This window comes from Crinia signifera, chromosome 4 (assembly GCF_055691185.1).
Source record: "Crinia signifera chromosome 4, ASM5569118v1, whole genome shotgun sequence".
NCBI classification, from domain to species: Eukaryota; Metazoa; Chordata; class Amphibia; order Anura; family Myobatrachidae; genus Crinia; species Crinia signifera.
In genome coordinates, this window is record NC_139220.1 from 149,482,645 (window position 1) to 149,501,552 (window position 18,908).

The 18,908-nt window shown below is 41.2% G+C and overlaps 3 protein-coding genes across 5 annotated transcripts in view; 1 reads left to right on the forward strand and 2 right to left on the reverse strand.

Moving 5' to 3' along the window:
• Positions 1 to 3,009: 3,009 nt before the first annotated feature.
• Positions 3,010 to 4,363, forward strand: LOC146072985 (uncharacterized). The gene is made up of 3 exons (XM_083180155.1): positions 3,010 to 3,530; positions 3,620 to 3,737; positions 3,929 to 4,363. The coding sequence occupies exons 1-3, from the start codon at positions 3,010 to 3,012 to the stop codon at positions 4,361 to 4,363; spliced, it is 1,074 nt and encodes a 357-aa protein (XP_083036281.1).
• An 88-nt stretch (positions 4,364 to 4,451) lies between these two features.
• Positions 4,452 to 6,401, reverse strand: LOC146072986 (uncharacterized). The gene is made up of 2 exons (XM_083180156.1): positions 5,762 to 6,401; positions 4,452 to 5,390 (listed from the first exon to the last, which is right to left on the reverse strand). Exons 1-2 carry the CDS (start codon positions 6,399 to 6,401, stop codon positions 4,591 to 4,593), a joined length of 1,440 nt encoding a protein of 479 aa, XP_083036282.1. The 3' UTR covers positions 4,452 to 4,590.
• Positions 6,402 to 8,513: 2,112 nt separating this feature from the next.
• The window catches only part of SAMTOR (S-adenosylmethionine sensor upstream of mTORC1), a 33,463-nt gene continuing 23,068 nt past the window's right edge, over positions 8,514 to 18,908 (reverse strand). For all 3 annotated transcript variants that reach the window (XM_083182754.1, XM_083182755.1, XM_083182756.1), the window contains exons 2-5: positions 15,816 to 15,957; positions 15,407 to 15,547; positions 11,560 to 11,671; positions 8,514 to 9,864 (exon numbers count right to left, since the gene is read on the reverse strand). In XM_083182754.1, the coding sequence (XP_083038880.1) occupies positions 9,238 to 9,864; positions 11,560 to 11,671; positions 15,407 to 15,547; positions 15,816 to 15,957 (1,022 nt within the window). In that variant the 3' untranslated portion in view covers positions 8,514 to 9,237. The remainder of the gene's footprint in view (positions 9,865 to 11,559; positions 11,672 to 15,406; positions 15,548 to 15,815; positions 15,958 to 18,908) is intronic.

The window sequence follows — 18,908 nt, forward strand, 5'->3', positions numbered from 1 at the left end:
CTCCTGCATACTGGCAGGATTTTTAATAGTCTCTAGTCTGGTGCGGGATTAACCCATTCTCTTGTAGTTTGACAACAGCTGGAGAACCATAGCCTAGTGTGTGCAGTATCGCGCTGTTGGTGTGTAGGCTGGGGAAGAATTTAGTGATTTGGCTGCAGTACTTAAGACCTTTTATTCAAAATCCAGTTCAAACTCTGATAACAACTCTTCATGCTTTTGATGACGTGATTAAAATAGCCCGTCAAAGCTTTCCAAATTCTATAGTAAACATAAAAAGAATTTAATCATCCAGCTTGAACAAGAATATGAATCACCCGGTCAGGCATTTACTTGTGTCTGTCTTACCAATGACTGCACAATCTGTACACCATCAAGAACACCTTCTATAGATCTAACCAGAGTGGCAGAACCCATTTCTCCAAGCCTTCAATCGCACGATGTGAAAGCAGATTTTCACTGCTTTGTTCTTATTCTGCTTATAATAAAGATTTTGTCTAATGTAAAGCAATGAGGGAAACAAAAAAAAAATATCTGTGCCACTAACCAACCCCACCCCCCTCCTCAAAAAAAAGATTGGTACTTGTTTCCTAGCAGGGCGCTCAGATTATACGCTCAGTAGTTAATTTAGTTAATTTATTCACTGCACCCTGAGTGAAATCGCATCACATGGCCCTTTTTTTGTGGCGTGGCCCTTTTTTTGTGGCGTGAGATGAGATGATATGTGAGATATGCGACCTCAGTAGTTTAAACACCACCACTCTCCACGTCACCCCGAAGCTTGGTGAGCACAGCGGAACGCGTCCTCCGACCTTTTCATACCCCCACTATCCACGCCGGCGTGGAGTTGATTTTATATAGTGCCCGAGGGGATGCGGAATACATGTAAAGTAATCTGCGTGCGCTCGCCACACTATATAAAATCAACTCCACGCTGACGTGGATAGTGGGGGTATGAAAAGGTTGGAGGACGTGTTCCGCCGCTGCTCGCCACGCTTCCGGGTGACGTGGAGAGTGGTGCTGTTTTACCATATGAACTACTGAGATCACATCTCATCTCACATCTTACATCTCACGCGATGTGCGATGCGATTTTACTCAGGGTGCAGTGAATAAATTAACTAAATTAACTACTGAGATCGCATCGCACACATCGCAAGGCACAAAAAGGCATGTGATGCAATGTGCGATGAGATTTCACTACGCAGAATAGCCCACTAAGCAATAGCTTAGTGGGCGCCCTTCTAGGAAACAAGTACCGGTCCCATTTATGTCAGTTTGTCCATAAACAACAACAAAAAAACCTACATATGGTAGAAGTCCAAATTAGGTGATAGAAATTAAATTTGTGTACCAGTACCTGCATTTTAACAAGCCTTTTCTATTTAAAGTAGCTCTTGTCTTGTGAGGTGGACATCTATATTTCAAAGAAATGCAGATTTAAAAAGGCTGGATACAAAATCTCAGTCAGAAGACTGACAGTGGGAGCATAATGGCCAGAATACAGACACATCCCAGTAAGTATTTTTGCACTACCCCTAATCCTAACACCCCCCCCCCCCTCCCGGTGCCTTACCCTAACCCCTGTACCTACCTCTGGGATCTGTTGGGATCCTGACTGCCAGGATTTTGACTACATCCCTTTGCTGCAAAAGCATTTTGTTATTAATATGTTGAAGCTCATTTATGTAGGAATAACAGCAGTTACCTGCCATGGTGTAGGTGATGTGCTCTGATCTTCATCAATTGTTATCAAGATAAGGCCATAGACTCGAGTAATTGCCTGTTTCTGGAGATGACCACTCAAGAGTCCTTAGAGTAGAATAATTGATCATTTTGCCAATGTCAAGAGGCAGTTTCAACTACTCTGGTTCTTGCAATGTCTCTGTAGCACAACTATTTCATACTACAATACCCGGTATAAAATTGCTTAATGTGTTATCAGTTAAATTCCTCATGATACATAAATAATGTTAATATTTTCAATATTATAGCTTTGGTTTCTCCTAAGTAAGACTAAGGGGGGTTTTAAATCAGTGTCGATTTTGGTACTTATGTTAGTTGTGCGCCCACTAAGCTATTTGCTTAGTTTTACGCGTCCCCTCGCCACACTATATAAAGTCAACTCCACGCGGACATGGATAGTGGGAGTATGAGCATACTAACTATAGTGGGCGCCCAACTAACATATAAGCACCTTGATTTTTCATTCAGTCGTAAAATCTTCATCTAGACAATTTCAGTTGAATGCTATTCAATGTAAGTGCCAATTTTTCAACTGTTGGAAAAATCGTCACGGTCACAGAACACACGGATTAGCAAATGACTCAGTGAGCCACGTGTTTTAGTAAAAAAATGTGGCCGTTTGTGGCAGAAAAACTGTCACATTGGATTTTCTAGCTAGCCAAAAAATCTATTCAAACAACTGTGAATACCCTACACAGAATCAATGAGTACAGCCTAATACCATGTTCTCATTGCCGCCCCTGCAAAATCCCGGGTTTTTCTTGCCGGGTTTTTGGCGGGGCACAGAGAATGGATACTTTTCTACCCCATTCTACAGCACCTTAAACCCGGGAAATTCCCGTGTATGACGCGTTCACACTGCTTCCCCTGGTCTGCCCTGCCAACAAGTGTGTGAATATAAAAGCAGCTTTGATTGGCTGTTGAAAAAGTAGCTGTGATTGGCTGTTTTAGAAAGTAGCTGTTATTGGCTGGCTGAGGATGATGTCATATAAAGTGGCCTGTTTTTTCCAAGCACACTGCATTGCTGGAATCATGGCTGATGAGATGCTTTTGTTTTGCACCATTTTGCTCTTTCATGCAGCAAATGAGAGCTTGCTGCAGCTGCTTACATTGTGCTACCTTGCACAATGCACCTTGAAGAGGAGGAGAGCGCAATTTCTTGCTGAGAGAGACAGTGCTCGCCTTCATTATGTGCGAAGGAGAAGAGCTTTCATCACCTCCAGCGTTACCTCCATATTGAGGTTCAGCACATCCAGTACCCGGCGAATGTGGACCAGAGACTGCTCTCATGGCGAGGTATTTTGGTCTACAGTGGAGGGTTATGAGGATGACCAGTGGATGGAGCATTTTCGCATGTCACGTGGGACCTTTCAGTATGTGCTGGACCTTCTAACCCCTGCACTTTCCAGACAGACCACAAACTGCAGAATACCCATCTCACCTAGAAAGAGACTAGCGATAGCGCTATGGTGGTATGCTACACCGGGAGAATACCGCACAGTCGCCTGCTTGTTTGGAGTGGGGAGATCCACTGTATGCACTATAGTCCATGAGGTGACGCAGGCTTTGCTGGAAGGACTTTACCGTCGTTTCATCACCTTACCTCAAGGACAAAGGTTGGAAGACATCATCGCTGGTTTCCTGCATCGTGGATATCCACAGTGTGCTGGAGCTATAGACGGTACACACATTCCTATTATTGCCCCCACAGAAAACCATGCAGATTACTTTAATCGCAAAGGCTGGCACTCCATAATTCTACAGGCTGTAGTGGACCACAAGTATTGGTAAGTACATTTTTTTATGATAATATTAAACTGTGCTTTGCGTATTGCTAGGGTAACTAAACAGAAATCTTAACACTTTATATTTTCAGCTTCACTGATGTCTTCATTGGCTGGCCTGGCCGTTCCCATGATGCAAGGGTTCTAGCAAATTCGGACCTATACCTTATTGCTGAGGAGAAGCAGGATGGCTGGTTGTTCCCTAGAGAGGTAAAGATATGTTTTTGCTTGTTGCAGTTGGGATATTTTTAGTGTTATGTATGCATGTATGTATAACCAACGTACCACATGTATTGTTGTTTTTCAATGTCTCTCTTTACACCGGTAGAGAAAAGTGGCAATCAGAATAGCATACTTGTACTCCAAGAATTCCATATTGTAACTCTTATTTTACTTTGCAGAAATCGAAGATCATCGATGGGGTGGAGATCCCAGTACATATAATCGGGGATGCAGCATACCCATTACGACGATGGTTAATGAAGGGGTTCACCCAGCGCCATCAACTTACCCCGGAACAAATTGATTTCACCCACACCCTCAGTTCTGCACGAATGGTGGTAGAAAATGCCTTTGGCCGTCTAAAAGGCCGTTGGCGTTGTTTAATGAAGCGCAATGACATTGATACCAGCTTCATGCCTCATGTAGTTGCTGCCTGCTGTGTGTTGCACAACATATGTGAGTTTAAGAAAGAACAGTTTCTACCAGAATGGACCGTACTGGAGCCTGAGGTATCAGATCACTCTGCAGATTCTGAGATGTATGAGGGGACAAACACATGTGCAGAAGACATTCGCAACACCATTACCAATCACATATTTGCTTTAACCCACTAGTGTACAATAGTTTTTAATTTTCAATAAACTTCAAAAACATTTCTGTTTGTTTGTACATATTTTATTTATATGTACAACATATTTTTTTTTAGTTAAATAGCATAAAGTGTACCAAAAATGCACATAGAAAAATATAATAAAATTGTAATGACAATACCCAAACGCCTTACATAACTTCTGTACAGGCCGGGTGGGCAGCCAAATAAACAAAAAGTCACTAAACACCTCTACAGCACATGGTAGCGGGGGTATTCCTTTCTTGGAGCCGTTCGATTCTCCGCATGACTATGTGGACCAGCCGCATAATCAAGGCAGTGCGGTGGAACTGTGGGAGGCTGAGTTGCACCCGGTGTACGCTCAGGGAAATGGCAGTGATTTGCTGGAGGCTGAGGTGTCCCAGCAGCATACTCAGGGCACTGCGGAGGAACTGGTGGAGGCTGAGGTGCACCAGCTGTACGCTCTTGGAAATGTCGAGGATTTGCTGGAGGTTGTGGTGTCCCAGACGCATACTCTGGGGAGTGCGGTGGAACTGGGGGAGGCTGAGGTGGACCTGCTGTACACTCAGGGAAATGGAGGGCATTTGCTTGAGGCTGAGGAGTCCCAGCAGCATACTCAGGGAAAAGGTGTGACATTGGTGGAGGGTGAGGTGTGCTGTGTGGCACCATGTTCCCCTGGTTTGGGGCTACAAAATTTGGTTGGCCTGCGCTATACATTGGATAACCATACTGAAAATTATTGTGTGGTGGCTGGGGCAGTACATGGCCTTGTGCCCTAAATAGACTATTAAGGAACTCCATCTGCATATCTCGGTTCTCTCGATTGATACGCTCATGCATACCAACAATGGCAGTAATGAACGTGTTCTGTAGGTCACGCTCATTGTCCATAAATCGCTGCAGACGAGCATCTTCATGAACTTGCATCGAATGATCCATTTCCTTCAGGTGTTCAAGCATTACGGTGGTCATTGCTTTTGTGGCTTGTTCCATCTTTGTGGCCCTCTTTCTTCTCAGTGGCACATTATAAACTATGGGAAAAACAAACAACACATTACTATACAAGACTATAATAATGTTACTTCTCCTTCTACCCAAAAGACATTGTTGGTGCCCATGCACTCGGAAAACCATCTGTGCTGAAGGCTAGATATCAGTAAAACCTTAACTTCTCATTCAGACCTGTTAGCAATGTTGCTGACAGGCCTGAATCAGATCCCCTCTGCACAGATGCATGTGGATGTTAAATTTCAAAAATACTTAAATAAAAAAGCAGTGTTGGCACATGCATGCTTGAGGCCTTTTCCCTCCTGCACTCTTGCTACATGCTGCGACATATTTCTTTAATAAACAAAAATATAGTACTGTGTAATAATGGTGTGTGTAAAAGTTATAAACTTACTGTTGGTGCGCAACTTTGGACGTGCACTCTGTGGCAATGCTTCAAAGGCTGGACTTCCTTCAGCAGGTAGTGATGATGCAGGCGTTGATGGTGGTCGCTGCAAAGGTGATGGCGGATGCTGCACAGGTGAAGAGAATGCGGTGGGGCCTACAGCGGAATTGTGGGAGTTAAATGATGAATCCAGAACTTCACATTGGGCTTCACCATGGACTGAGCGGGAATCCATTTCACTGTCTGTGGCCTCAAGGTCAATGGGTGACGCTGCTGCTGCTACTGCGTTTTCTTCACAGACACTTGCTGCACTGCCAGCAAAACTGCTGGAGGAGGACAGTGATATGGGATTAGCCAGTGCAGAGTTCCCAAAGATGACATTGCACTGGTCATAAAATGGCCAGTCCATACGGGCACCACCACTCTTCCTCCTGTTTAGGTCATGGACCTTAGCATACTGCTTCCGCAGGGCTTTGAGTTTATTCACTACCTGTTGCTGCGTTTTGACGATGCCACGGGTAGACAGGATTTTGGCGATGTTGTAGTAAACAACGGAGTCCTTCACTGTGCCGGTCACTTGTTTTTGAATCTCCTCCTCTCCTCTCACTGCAAGCAGCTCGAGCACTTCCTCATCCCTCCAATGCGACATGTCTGCTCTCCTCGACGCAGCATATGGACGTCAGACGCAGCACTAAATGGACGTCACATGTCACCTGATCACATCCCCCAATGAGCTTCTTTTTTTCCATCATGTTTGAAAAACCCGTGTCTGCGCTGTTCAGACTGAAGTACACCCGTGTTTTACCCAGGAAAAACCCGTGTGTAATTCCCGGGGCATAACACCCGGGAATTTCACAAGGACGCGTTCACACTGAGACGCGACACGGGAAATTACCGCTCGCCCTGCCAAATACCCGGGTTTTTTAGGCAATGAGAACGGGGTATAACAAAGATATTTATTTTACCAAAAAGTACAATGCTTATAACAGATAAACAATAAAACTGTTTTTGCTTTTTCTTAATTTGCGAAATCTGAATAAACCTGTAAATTTTGAATAAAGTTTGCACACTAGCAATCTGAAAACTGCTACATATAATATACCAAGGGATGTAACTGCAAGCATTTCTCATCCTAACCTTCTGTTTATGCTCACTTCCTTCCCTGCTGTGTTACCCACGTCTGTCTGCCCCTTCCCTTTAGAATGTAGGCTCTCACAAGCAGGCCCCCCCTCTCCTTAGGTGCTTTAGTAAGAATATACTTTTAGGGCGGTATTCAATGTGAATACCCTGCGAGGTGCAGCGAATCCTTTTTAGGATTCGCTGCACATTCGCCACGTTCCGGAGCCAGCGGGCTCCGGTATTCAACGTGTCAGGGGCTCGCTGCCCCTGACAGGCGAATATGAGCTCCTGCGGCGATTGCCGCAGGGAGCCTCAGGACGGTGCCAGGCAGAGAGATGGTAGTCTCTCTGCCTAGCCCAGACCTTTGTGGGGGGTTAGGTGTGCTCCCCGGGTGCCAGGCAGCACAGGCTGCCCCCCCGGGGGTCCCAGCAGGCAAGCGTATATTCACTACACAGGATCGTAATGATCGTGCAGTGAATATATGAATATGTAATGAGCGGCTCCGCTCTGGCGCCACCTGCTGGCTGCTGTGTAAAAAAAAAAAAAAAAAAAAAAATATTATTTTTAAAATTAAATATATATTCATGTGCTTACAGCACATGAATAAAAATAGCATGCCCCTCCTCAGAAGAAAATTCCTGATTTTTTGACACCAAATGTAAAAAACAGAACACTTTATTTTAAAAGTTCACATTCCACTTCACCATAAAAAGATAGCGATTGCTGCTCGGTGAATCATGGTGACCAAAACCTTCAAATGTATTCGCCAACTGGTCATTGAATAGGGTGATTCACCGTTTTAGTCAGAAATTCGCCAAACAGCACAAATTCACCATAAAAACCTGGCGAATCAGGCTCATTGAATACCGCCCTTAGAGTTGCATCAGTGTCCGCTGCACTGACTTATTTACCATGTACTTGTCCTAATTTGCGTTTGTACTGTAAATCACTATTATCTTTGTTTGTTTTTTGCTGATCTATGTTTTGTAAAGTCACATTGAAATTTACCAGGTAAAGCCAAAGAATAGAACATTGGTTATTATGTGTTTTTTCTTAACCCTTTGAGTGCCAAGTGAATTTGTCCAAATAGGTGTGAAAATTGGCAAGCAGGCATTTTTTATTCATCATAATGACCTGTAATGTTTACTGTAAATAGGAAATATAATCTTTTTATGCACAACATTTTTTATTTGAATTATATAAGTCATTTGTGCGACGCTGGCAATTTAGCAGACATTTTGCACATCTCTCAGATGTTGGCACTCAAAGGGTTAAAAACTGCTACAAAACTTGTGTTTCTCTTGTGGGATGAATTCTGAAACTAGAAACAGGCTAAAGGGGCATACACATATTTCTAAGCGATCAGACTAGATCGCTTAGAAATGAAAAGCATGGATTGCTCCTTGTGTACACCCGATGGCAATGTGTGTCCCCATCGCCCACAGAGATAGACAGTGCATGCTTAGATATCCTGTAAGCATAGGCAAACACTGCTTTGCACATATCGCTCAGCACACATCACAGGTGCATCACATGTTTGCAGCGATCTGTGCGAAGCTCGCTCAGAACGGGGCACCTGTAGCCCCATATGTACAGGGCTTTACTTTATGACAGTTACCAACAAAAACAGGGTTAGGATTGCTTAATGTCTATAGTTTTATTAGGAAGACAATATTTTAGCAAAGCTGAAATAGTTACATAAAGTGATGAAAATCTTGATTTCAAATTATTCTGGATTATTGTACCAAATGAATAATGGTTTTCACATTTGCAGACAAGTCAGTATCAAGTATATTTGTTTTAAATGAGTAAAGAAATAAAATTGTGCAAAATAACCATTTTTCTTTCCTTTTTTTTTTTGGTAGACCCCCCCCCCTCCCCGGCTCCAAATGCTTTGTGAATTTTACCCACCATCCTCTCTCCGGTACAAAATGTGTTTTTCCTGGTGCAAATATGGCTCCCAATACTTTGATTTGTTCCTAACGGTAAATCATTATTATTATTATTATTATTATTACAATTATTACCCAGCAGGGTAGGAAACCAGAATTTTGGAAATGGAAACACACTATGTTCTCTCTGCTCATTAACACTATTCATCGAAGTCGATGTACCACATCTGAGTAGAAAATATATGCATGTAATGAGGTGATGCGCCAGGTGTAGTACCTTGTGTAGAAAAACCAAACCATATAACAATTACTACAAAGCATCATCCAGTTCTGCACAACAGTAAAAATCTCTAAAATACAGGTGTAGGAAAAATAACAAACTTTGTAAACTTTTTTTTTTTTTTTTTAAATTCAAGTCTGTGCCTTGTTTTTGGCAATACATCCGTATAGGCATTAAGATGCTATAGAGTTCAATTAGCTCAAAAGAAGAATGGGATCTTCAAACTCATAGAAAGACATTGCACTTGAATGGCTTTCTCCAGAATCTGAATCATAAGGAGTGTCCGGCAGCTCGGAAAAGGTGTATGCCAATTGTTCATCTTCCAGTTCAGATCTGGCACAACAAGAGCTGGAATATTCCTCCTCTGCCACATAATTGAAATCCTGGGGGATATAAAGCATATCTGGGTAGTTCCTTGTAATCAAATCACTGGTAGTTTTCAAAGAAGTTTTCCTAAATGCCATCAGATGCATATGTGAAAATTTAGAGTAAGTCATACGCTTAAAGCCAAGAGACTCTATGGCAATTTTCCAGCTCTTCATCATCATTGCGTGCCGATTTTGATTAGAAGAATCAGGAGTAATAATGAGCAGCAAGCCATTCAGTGCAAGGAGTTCATGGGCTTTCTTACAGCAAATCCATCGCTGATAACGTGAAGGGAAGTAAGACAGGAGGAGAGAAAAAACAACTACATGGAAGAGTTCCGCAGGAAGGTGATCTATGGGGCTTTTCAGCTGTTTCAGGAAAGCATCGACAGCATCAGGTGCAAGTTGAAGCGGCCTTTGTATTTGTAGGTTAAGGAAGTCACATTTAAACACAGTCTATAAAAACACAAAAGAAACAGGAATTAATGGAATAATCATTGTAGCCTAAAATATCTAACACTTCTATCTAACACTTCTATATATAGTTAAAGGGACATGCAGACGTGTAGGGATCATTAGATAGGCTGGTATTAGGTTGGCAGAGAAAGGTCTACACTTGGAAAAGGGAAACATGAACTATGTCGATGCTGACAAAAGGTCAACACAAGCAACAGGTCAACATGAAAATGGTGGACACAGGATGGTCAATAATTTCCATGTCCATCTATTGAATGTTGACCTTTTGTGTGGTAAATCTATTGACTTTCGACCCAGACACAATCAACCTATCAACTGGAACCACATGCAGACAACTAGTCTATGTTCTAGGGTTTTTTTCAAAGTAGAACATAAAACCAGCTTTTGCTTGCATCGCTCACCTTCTCTGAAAATTTTATTACCTCTACTACATGAAGCATTTCAATTCAACGTAGCCTTCAGGTCATGCAATTGTAATATAATGTGGCCCAGTTTATGGAAAAGCTTGAATGTGAAAAAAATCACTGTAGTTCTGGGACAAGATGGGCCCTCTCTGGGGATTAACAATGATAGGGGCCCACATAAAAAGCATTCTGGTTCCAGAGTCTAGGCAGTCCACATTTGAAGATCAACACCAGACGTTATGATGTGAAATAAGACTTGTAAGATACACAGGCACCTTTATATCCTTTGCAGGATGTTTTAAAGTTTGAAAACCTTTAGCACAATATAACCACACTAGTTTCAAATGCGGTCAAGCTTTTTACACTATTCTGTAGTGCAACAGTCTCCTCAGTTATGACCTACTTGGTATGACACCGTAATTTTCATGTTTTTAAAGGAGTACTATTATGAGATTGATTATGGTACTCTTGATATGAATTATAAAATGTGTAAATCTTTATTGTGCATCTGACTTCTGCCATGCACTATTTATTAACAAGTGAGAATCTGAATTTATTAAGACCTCCAGGTTAGGAGGTTGTGCTATGGGAGTATTCAAACTAAAGGCCCGGACACACAGGGCTATTTCTAAGCGATCTGATTGCTTAGAAATAAAGCACACATTGCCCCGTGTGAATACCCCCCCCCCACCTCAGGGGGGTATTAAGCACATCGCTCAGCATGGGGCGTGTGTGTGGGCATTTAGGCAGAATTTCTCAAAGCCTGCCATTACAGTCCAGGTTTTATTAGATACACATGCTTGACTTGAGATGGATAAATTAAACAGAATGAGGCAAGTCAACGGTGAGTAAGCATAGATAACCTTATACCCTAGTCCATAATGGTGGAGTTTGGGAAACTGATCTCTGGCATTTGTCAGTTTTGCGTTATACCTATTCTTCATGTGTTTACTGTAGGTGTGCAAAAGTTATAAATATCTATTTCTAAAAGTATTCAAAATGAATGACAGAGTTCATGAAAGTTCAAAAATGTTACAGAAGAAAAATGTGTGATAATGTATATTGTAAATATATTTTATTGTATAAAATATAATAAAAGACACCAAGAATAGTTTTCATATTACTAATCATATTGTTTCCAAGTAGTCAATTCAAGTAGGATATTCCAAAATATATTGGAGTCCTACATAATAAGACATTAATCAGTAATATTTTGCAAGATATTAAAAGACAAAATGTAAATGAAACCACAGTAGTGAAGGCAGATTACCTCTACCGCAGGCACAATGTCAATGCCAACAGCCAAAAAGTCTTCATACTTCATAAATGGATTATAGCAGCTTCCAACATCAAGCAATCGGAGCTTACCAGGATGATGAAATCTGTTGGGGAAAAATATGTAAATTTAGATGATCAGCCTCCTTTACAGCTATGAATCATAGGATAGACAATGTCTAGAACGTCGACAGTCATCAGGTTGACATGCACAAGTTCGACAAGAATTTTTAGCGTTTTTGGTGTCAATGTCGACATCTGAGCGCCAATTAGTGTAGAACGTACCCTTGCATGGCTGACTTGCTTACTGTGCTTCGGGGCAGCTCGCTATGGCTGCGCTTGGAATACCTTACCATTCCCAAAAAGGGTCGGCCATTTGTCTATGTATACCTACTGCATGTCAACCTATCCATTGTTGAACTATCACCCAGATCCCCTCCTTTACAAGAGAAGAGATGTTTAGTCTAACTGGGCAAAAATGAGCATTTGTAAAATGCAGCTAAGATTAAGTGTCAAATTAGCAGGTAGCTTTCAGCAACACTTCATCCTTCTATTCCTGCAAATTTTAGTAAAAGGTTTCCAAGAACTGAAGACCACACAGATTTCAATTTTCAGTATAACGTCAAATATTCCCATATAATGGCAATTAATGGCCATAGCAATAACCACTGTTCTTTTTCTGTCTCTTCCCCATGCATTGGTGCCCACTGGGGTTTCCCCTGTATCCCTGTGGGCCAGTCCATCTCTGGGCGCACATAATATGCCTCAGTGCCTGTGAAGCTAGTAAACCTAGCAGGCACTTTACCCAAGTCCCAAGCCTGCAACTGTTCCATTTTAAATGGGGCTATCCTGTTGACCCAATTATAAAGACATGCGTCACACAGTTAGGAGATATACCCCCTAAGTGATGTTCCCTAAACACATGCACACTTTACCATGCTATTTGCTATATTAGACATTGTATTTCTTCAAAGCTGAAAGCCTCAGTACCTAAATCATGTGGAAACTAGTCTATTTGAAAAGAGCCTAAAGCAGGATATACCAGCTATAGCGCTACATTATGCTAAATAATGCTGCAGACTGCAATGCTCATTATTCTACCCTATTTAACAAACATCAAAGAGCTTATCATCTTGGAGCTGGGCGCCATTAGCCTAAACCACCTATAAGCTAAATTATAGAATTTGTGCAGTTATCATTAGGGCCCCTCTCTGTAAAATATGGTTGTGCCCGCATAAATGTCGTGGAACATCATTGCGCCAGCAGCATCCGGCTGCCCACAGTTTGTGAGATACCCACTGTTTAGAAGTGGAGGCTATTCACTGGATTGATACAAAGGTGAGAAAAACTAATTTTCCTTGTGCAACACATTACACTGACTTTAGGTCTATGAAAATCCACTGTTTACCATAGAAAACTGTATGACACTACCATAATATCTTTCAACATGCATCTGATTTGCCCTTCATAACAAACCACATACTTTATTTTCAAAAGAGATATGCACAGTTTGAGGTCAGTGGGTGCTATCATTTTCAAACAAATTAACATTATACAATTCGCTGCCCCAGAATGCTCGCAGCAACACAAACTATTGAGAGATCAATGGCAGAAGGTAGCTACCAGGAAATGGCCTCTGTGTGTCACATATAGGCCTCTTGAAGATTTAGCCACTCACAGGGTATGTGCTAATAAGAGCCAAGGGTAGGCACAGAATAGCGTGACTAATGTGGTTGATGTGATGGACATCAGTCAGATATTAGAGTGGTCTCCTCCAAGGGATAAGGAGTAAGATCTGTCCTTGTGGTTTTGGATATTAATCTGTAAAATGTATAATTTAGCATTTAGTGATATTGGTGAATAATCATATGAAGATACAGTTGTATGGGGTAGATGTATGAAGCAGTGGCATGGGAGGAGAAGTAATAAAGTGTGTGGTGTTTTATCACCGGCCAATCAGCTCCTAACTGTCCCTTTTTAAACCCAGCCTGTAACTTAACAGTCAGGGGCTGACTGGCCAGTGATAAAGTACAAGGCACTTTATCACTTCTCAGTTATCACTGCTTCATACATCTTCCCCCATTGTTCCTGGTAGCCTCATAGGTACCTAGGTACTTCATACCAACATATTACTGCTGTCTACACTGCTACTGCTTGCTTATCATTGATGCTAATGACTTCTTGTGGTTTTCACAAGCAGCATCAAACCACTGTACCACCAACATAACATGCAGAATACATTTCTGTTGTTCCCCTTAACTCATTTAACAAAAATAAAAAAGGAAACAAAAAGAAAAAGTAATAAAAAGAAACAAATGAAAAGAAAAAGTATAGCAAAAGAAATAAAGAGAAAAAGAAAGAAAAAATCTAAATAAATAAAAAGAAAGAAAGAAAGAAACTCTGGTTTGTGTACTAGATTTTATTTTTATTTAATTTGTATTTAATTAGTGAAATCAAGTTATTTCAAGGTGCAGTTTCTAACTACTGCCAGTCTCCTCTTTCCCCTGTAGTCTAGGGCCATATTCAGTTAACTGCAGGTCCTACAATGGGCAACAGATTTGTTGCAGTGCCCATAGCTATTCAGTTGCTGGGAGTTTCTGTTTGCAACCTCCTGGGGTTTGTACAGAAATCTAAGTAGGTCTTGCCCTTACCACAGCCAACGTGTCAACTCATAGAGATGGAGCCGCTCTCATTAGAGGAGCTCCTGGTCATCCTGTGCTGCCCCATGTCCGCCAGAATGGGGCACACGCACAAGCCGTTCGCGCTCCCCCATTCTCGGCAATGGGCCATGAAAGCGTGCAAGACGCTCGCGCCTTCCCGCCCGACGGCCCCGCCAGTGCTAGAGATATGTTGCGCTGGCTGGCACACTGAAGCAGGCTCCATCTGTAGCTTCAGTCACTTGACCAGAATTTATGGATTAACACACATTAACCGTGGATTTACCGCATATTGGCTTAAATTTAAATAGCTTCAGGTGTTAAAGCTCAATACTATTCTAATGCAGTAAGCCTGGTGCTAATTGAATATGCCCCACATAATCCTGTACAATGTGAATGTATGTTATTTAGGGATTTTGTTTCCTGTGTATTTTATGTACAGAACTTTAGTAAAATAAGTTGACTAAGTACGGGGCTGGCTCTACCATTAGGCAGCTGCTTAGGGTGCCTGGGGGGATGGCACGGAGTCTGCCGATCACAAAATGAAGGATGCCTATGAGGAAGATATCCTTGTTGTACTGAATACAAGTTGCGGCTGTGGAACTTCTAAGACAACACTGCAACACTTTCACTTGAGGGGCTGGAAAGTAAGTATTGGTGGGAGAGTGGGGTTGGTTGAACTTCTGCATAGAGGGCCAAGAAGCCTTAAAATCGGCCCTCTGTAGACCTGGGTGGGCAGTATGCTCCATTTGATCATAATGGGCGCCATACATCTACAGATCGATGGTCAGATTGGGTCGATTGGAACAAAAACCTGGTAATATCTGAATGGCAGTTTTCCAGCATTTCAAAGCAAATGGTCAACTCATTTGCGCTCATCCATTACCAGGATTTTGTTCCAACCAGCCCAATCTGACAATCGATCTGTAGATGTATGGCCAGCTTAAGGCATGTACCCATGTACTACCTTTTCCTGTATGATACCGCCCAACACATAATAATGCATTTTTGCTGTGCACTACCATAGAAAAGGCATTTTATAATCCTGGGTGAATGGCGCTAGGACACGAATGACAGACAGCCCTGTGAAGAGTACTGAATACATGGTAATCCCATAAAATACAGACTCTTCTGACAAAGTATGGTTAGAACGTTTTGTTGAAGAGAGTGCATAAGCATACGTACTCTTGGTTTGGGGTGGGGACATTTGAAATATCAAGCACTTGCTCACAGCTAGGAGGCTGGTGGTTATTTAGCATGGCTCTCCTGGTATCTTTTTCAATTGCTTTTCTCTTTCCTCCATTGAAGAAATATTCTTGACAAACACTGTGAATAAGAAAGAATAATATGTATTAGGTAGCATATCTTTCCTACAGTGTATACTTGTAGTTTTGAAAAATAACACACATCAGCAGTATGCAAAAGCTATTCTAAAAGGTGCACCGTCCATGCAGTTACTATTTCATTAATATTTTTTCTAAATAATTTATTCTGCTTAAAACAAGCAAAATGTGTCCCATAAGGGACAAGAAGATTGAAAAGCCTTATTGCCACGTCTACTACTGCAATATAATAAGTGCAATATGCTAATTACCCAAGGCACCATTCAATTCGTCCTTCTCCTTCGCACTTCTTTGCCCAGTGATTGTCAGCTAAGTTTTTCATTGCAGCAGCATATTCACATAGCCTTTCTTCATCTTTACAATGTTCTTTCCAAATTTTATCAAAATTACCAGCTAGAATAACAAACAAAATAAAGTGTTATAAAGTACAGTGAACTACAAAATCTCATTGTCAATTACCAAGATATGGCACCTCAATGCATTTCTACAGTCCATTAACAATGCATGAATTTCATGAAACACCTCAGAACTAACATCATCCAGCAGATCATTTATACCTTGCTAGTGCTTTTAACATTTTTACACAACTCCAGTGGTTTCTTCCTCACAAAAGGACACATTATACAGAAAGCACAAAGCACTGAACACTTTCCCAGGTAGACAGAGATGGCCAAATATGTGGTAAGCAACGTTAAATTAGTATTTTCTTAAGTTAGACATAAATAAAAAGCCTTCTATAACATTACTTAGGCAACAACACACAAATGGCCACAGGCACATATATAGATTTCAGTGTAGGTATGCCTCTGTCACACTCATGCCCCTATATTATTCAGCCTATGCATTATATTTGTAAACCCCCACCCCTTAATCTGTGTATTTAAGCATAATAAGAATATGCACATCGGAGTACACTGGTTTTGTGGGTATGTGCAGTACAAATTTGCACATTTTATGGGTATGTGCAGACGTACAAATATTATGACTTAGGTTTTCTCTTTTTCTCTGTAATTGGTTAAGTGAACTTATTTTTGTTTACAGTTTCGATTCTCCTTATATGTAGGAGTTTTTGTTTCAAGTAAAAACATAATCCTACACAATTAATGGTTATAGCCAACAAACTGGTTTAGGGTGCAAATTAACGGTTTCATAAATTGGGTGGTGACACAATCGAATTGTCATTATGCACATCCAATGGGACAATACCACTGAGGACATGGTATCATTACATGAAGCATATAACAATGTGCATTGTGTAGTGTATTATGTTGTAATATATAGTTACATTGCGACTCCACATCACACTATTCTTAAGGTGTGTACCTATCTTTACATTTCAACTCTTCATATAGAGGTTTAAACAATAGATTTTTATCAATGTCTAAGGGATGCTTAATTATAACAATATTGTGATGTACAATGAAAAAAAAAAAAACCAAAGCATATAGTGTATATACATATAACACATACATACTGTACATACATACCCCTGGTTCCTCTTTCCAGCACGGTGTTCCTTTCTGCTGTGATGTTTCTAACACATTCTGGTCTGTATCTCAATACAGACCAGACTATACTAAAAGCACCACAGCACACAGTGACACCCCAGGCAGGAAAGAGTAACTGCTTGGGTTTTGAAAGGTGCAGGGTGCTGGAATGAACACTATATAATATTATATCGATGTACAAGAAACAAGACCTCTCTGATTAAAAAAAAAAAAAAACTCCACGCAATTATGTATTTTTCCTACAACTTTCTATTTCTCCCCTTAATCTCCTCACAAACTTACAAGTGAAGGTATCCTGCTGTCTGTTTCTATGCTAATCAAATTTATTGTTCTTTCTATAACAAATAAGAGCAGCAAAAGTAAATATAAATAGAATAGCTTCTAGTCCACAGTGGTCTGTTTTATATTATGCCAATTGAATGTTCTTTTCATAAAAGCACCATTAAATTGATATGAACAGAGCAACTTCTAATCCACAGTGGTTTCGATAGAAACCAGTGCCATAGAACATGCCATTTTTATTTCTAATCCAATAGAGATTGACAGATGATTAGATTTACACATCAAAACTACCCTTTAGTAAATGTTAGCAATTTAACATAAAAACCAAGTTTAGTCTGTGGCGATTTCTGGCAGGTCCTAAATGACAACATACCCGCCGCTTTAGGGTTTCAGACATTCACAGGATATGCTAGCGTAAAACACTTCATCTACCACATTCCAACAAAGGGGAATTTGCTGTGTTATCTGGATATAGGCTGTTTTGTAAATTAATAATGAAGTCAGTGATGCATGGATATTAAAATGGCTGCCAAGTAACTAACACAGATGCTCTCAAAAGAATAAGCAGAATAATACATAGCAAACCTCATTTTGAAAATATTCACACAAATTAAATGATTTTTCAGGAGTAGCATATTGCCATATGAATTATTTATTACCAGTTATTTATATAGTGCACACATTCTGCAGCGGTTTACAGAGAATATTTGGCCATTCATATCACTTGCCCCTGAGTACATGCACCGATGTTCACACTGGGGTTAATTTTTGTTAGGAGCCAATTAGGTACTTGTGGAGTATGACGGCTCCCATCGTATGCCATATGTAGTGGCATACGATGCAATACGATTTTTACAGATTTTTGAGCATTTTTGCTCAAAAATCGTATGCGATCGCATCGGATGCCATACGATGCGATGGCACCCGATTACGATTTTTACCGATTTTTGAGCATTTATGCTCAAAAATCGTATGCGATCGCATCGGATGCCATACGATGGCATACGATGCGATGGCACCCGATTTTGCACTGAAATGCAAGGGGACGCGTATAGCTGTGAAGGTATCCGCGTCCGCTCGCCACGCTTCGGGCTCGGTGGCTCGCTGCGCGCTCGCCACACTTTCTATTCTCAACTCCACGCCGACGTGGATAGTGGGGGTATGAAAAGGTCGTAGGACGCGTACCGCTGCGCTCGCCACGCTTCAGGTTCACGTTGATAGTGGGGGTGGTGCACTATGAAAAATGGCATTTGGGGGCATTTCACAAGTTTAATACACATTTCAATGCATTCTGATGCATTTCAGTGCAAAATCGGGTGCGATCGCATCGCATGCGATTTGATCGTATGCGATGCGATTTTTAGCATACGATGCAGGTCGTGGGAGCCGCGATACTCCACAAGTACCGCCAATTAACTTACTAGTATATTTTTGGATTGTGAGGAAAATGAAATACCCAGAGGAAACCCACACAAGTGTGAGGAGACTATGTGGACTCCACACAGTTACGGCCAAGGTGGGAAATGAACCCATGACCTCTGCTCTGAAGCTAAC

What these genes read in the sequence shown, in the direction of transcription:
- LOC146072986 (XM_083180156.1), bottom strand. Translation starts at nt 6,401, where the DNA reads ATGTCGCATTGGAGGGATGAGGAAGTGCTCGAGCTGCTTGCAGTGAGA. An exon ending in TCCAAAGTTGCGCACCAACA is followed by an intron (nt 5,391 to 5,761) that starts GTAAGTTTATAA and finishes TTTTTCCCATAG; the next exon opens with TTTATAATGTGCCACTGAGA.
- LOC146072985 (XM_083180155.1), top strand. Translation starts at nt 3,010, where the DNA reads ATGTGGACCAGAGACTGCTCTCATGGCGAGGTATTTTGGTCTACAGTG. An exon ending in GTAGTGGACCACAAGTATTG is followed by an intron (nt 3,531 to 3,619) that starts GTAAGTACATTT and finishes TTATATTTTCAG; the next exon opens with CTTCACTGATGTCTTCATTG. An exon ending in GCTGGTTGTTCCCTAGAGAG is followed by an intron (nt 3,738 to 3,928) that starts GTAAAGATATGT and finishes TTTACTTTGCAG; the next exon opens with AAATCGAAGATCATCGATGG.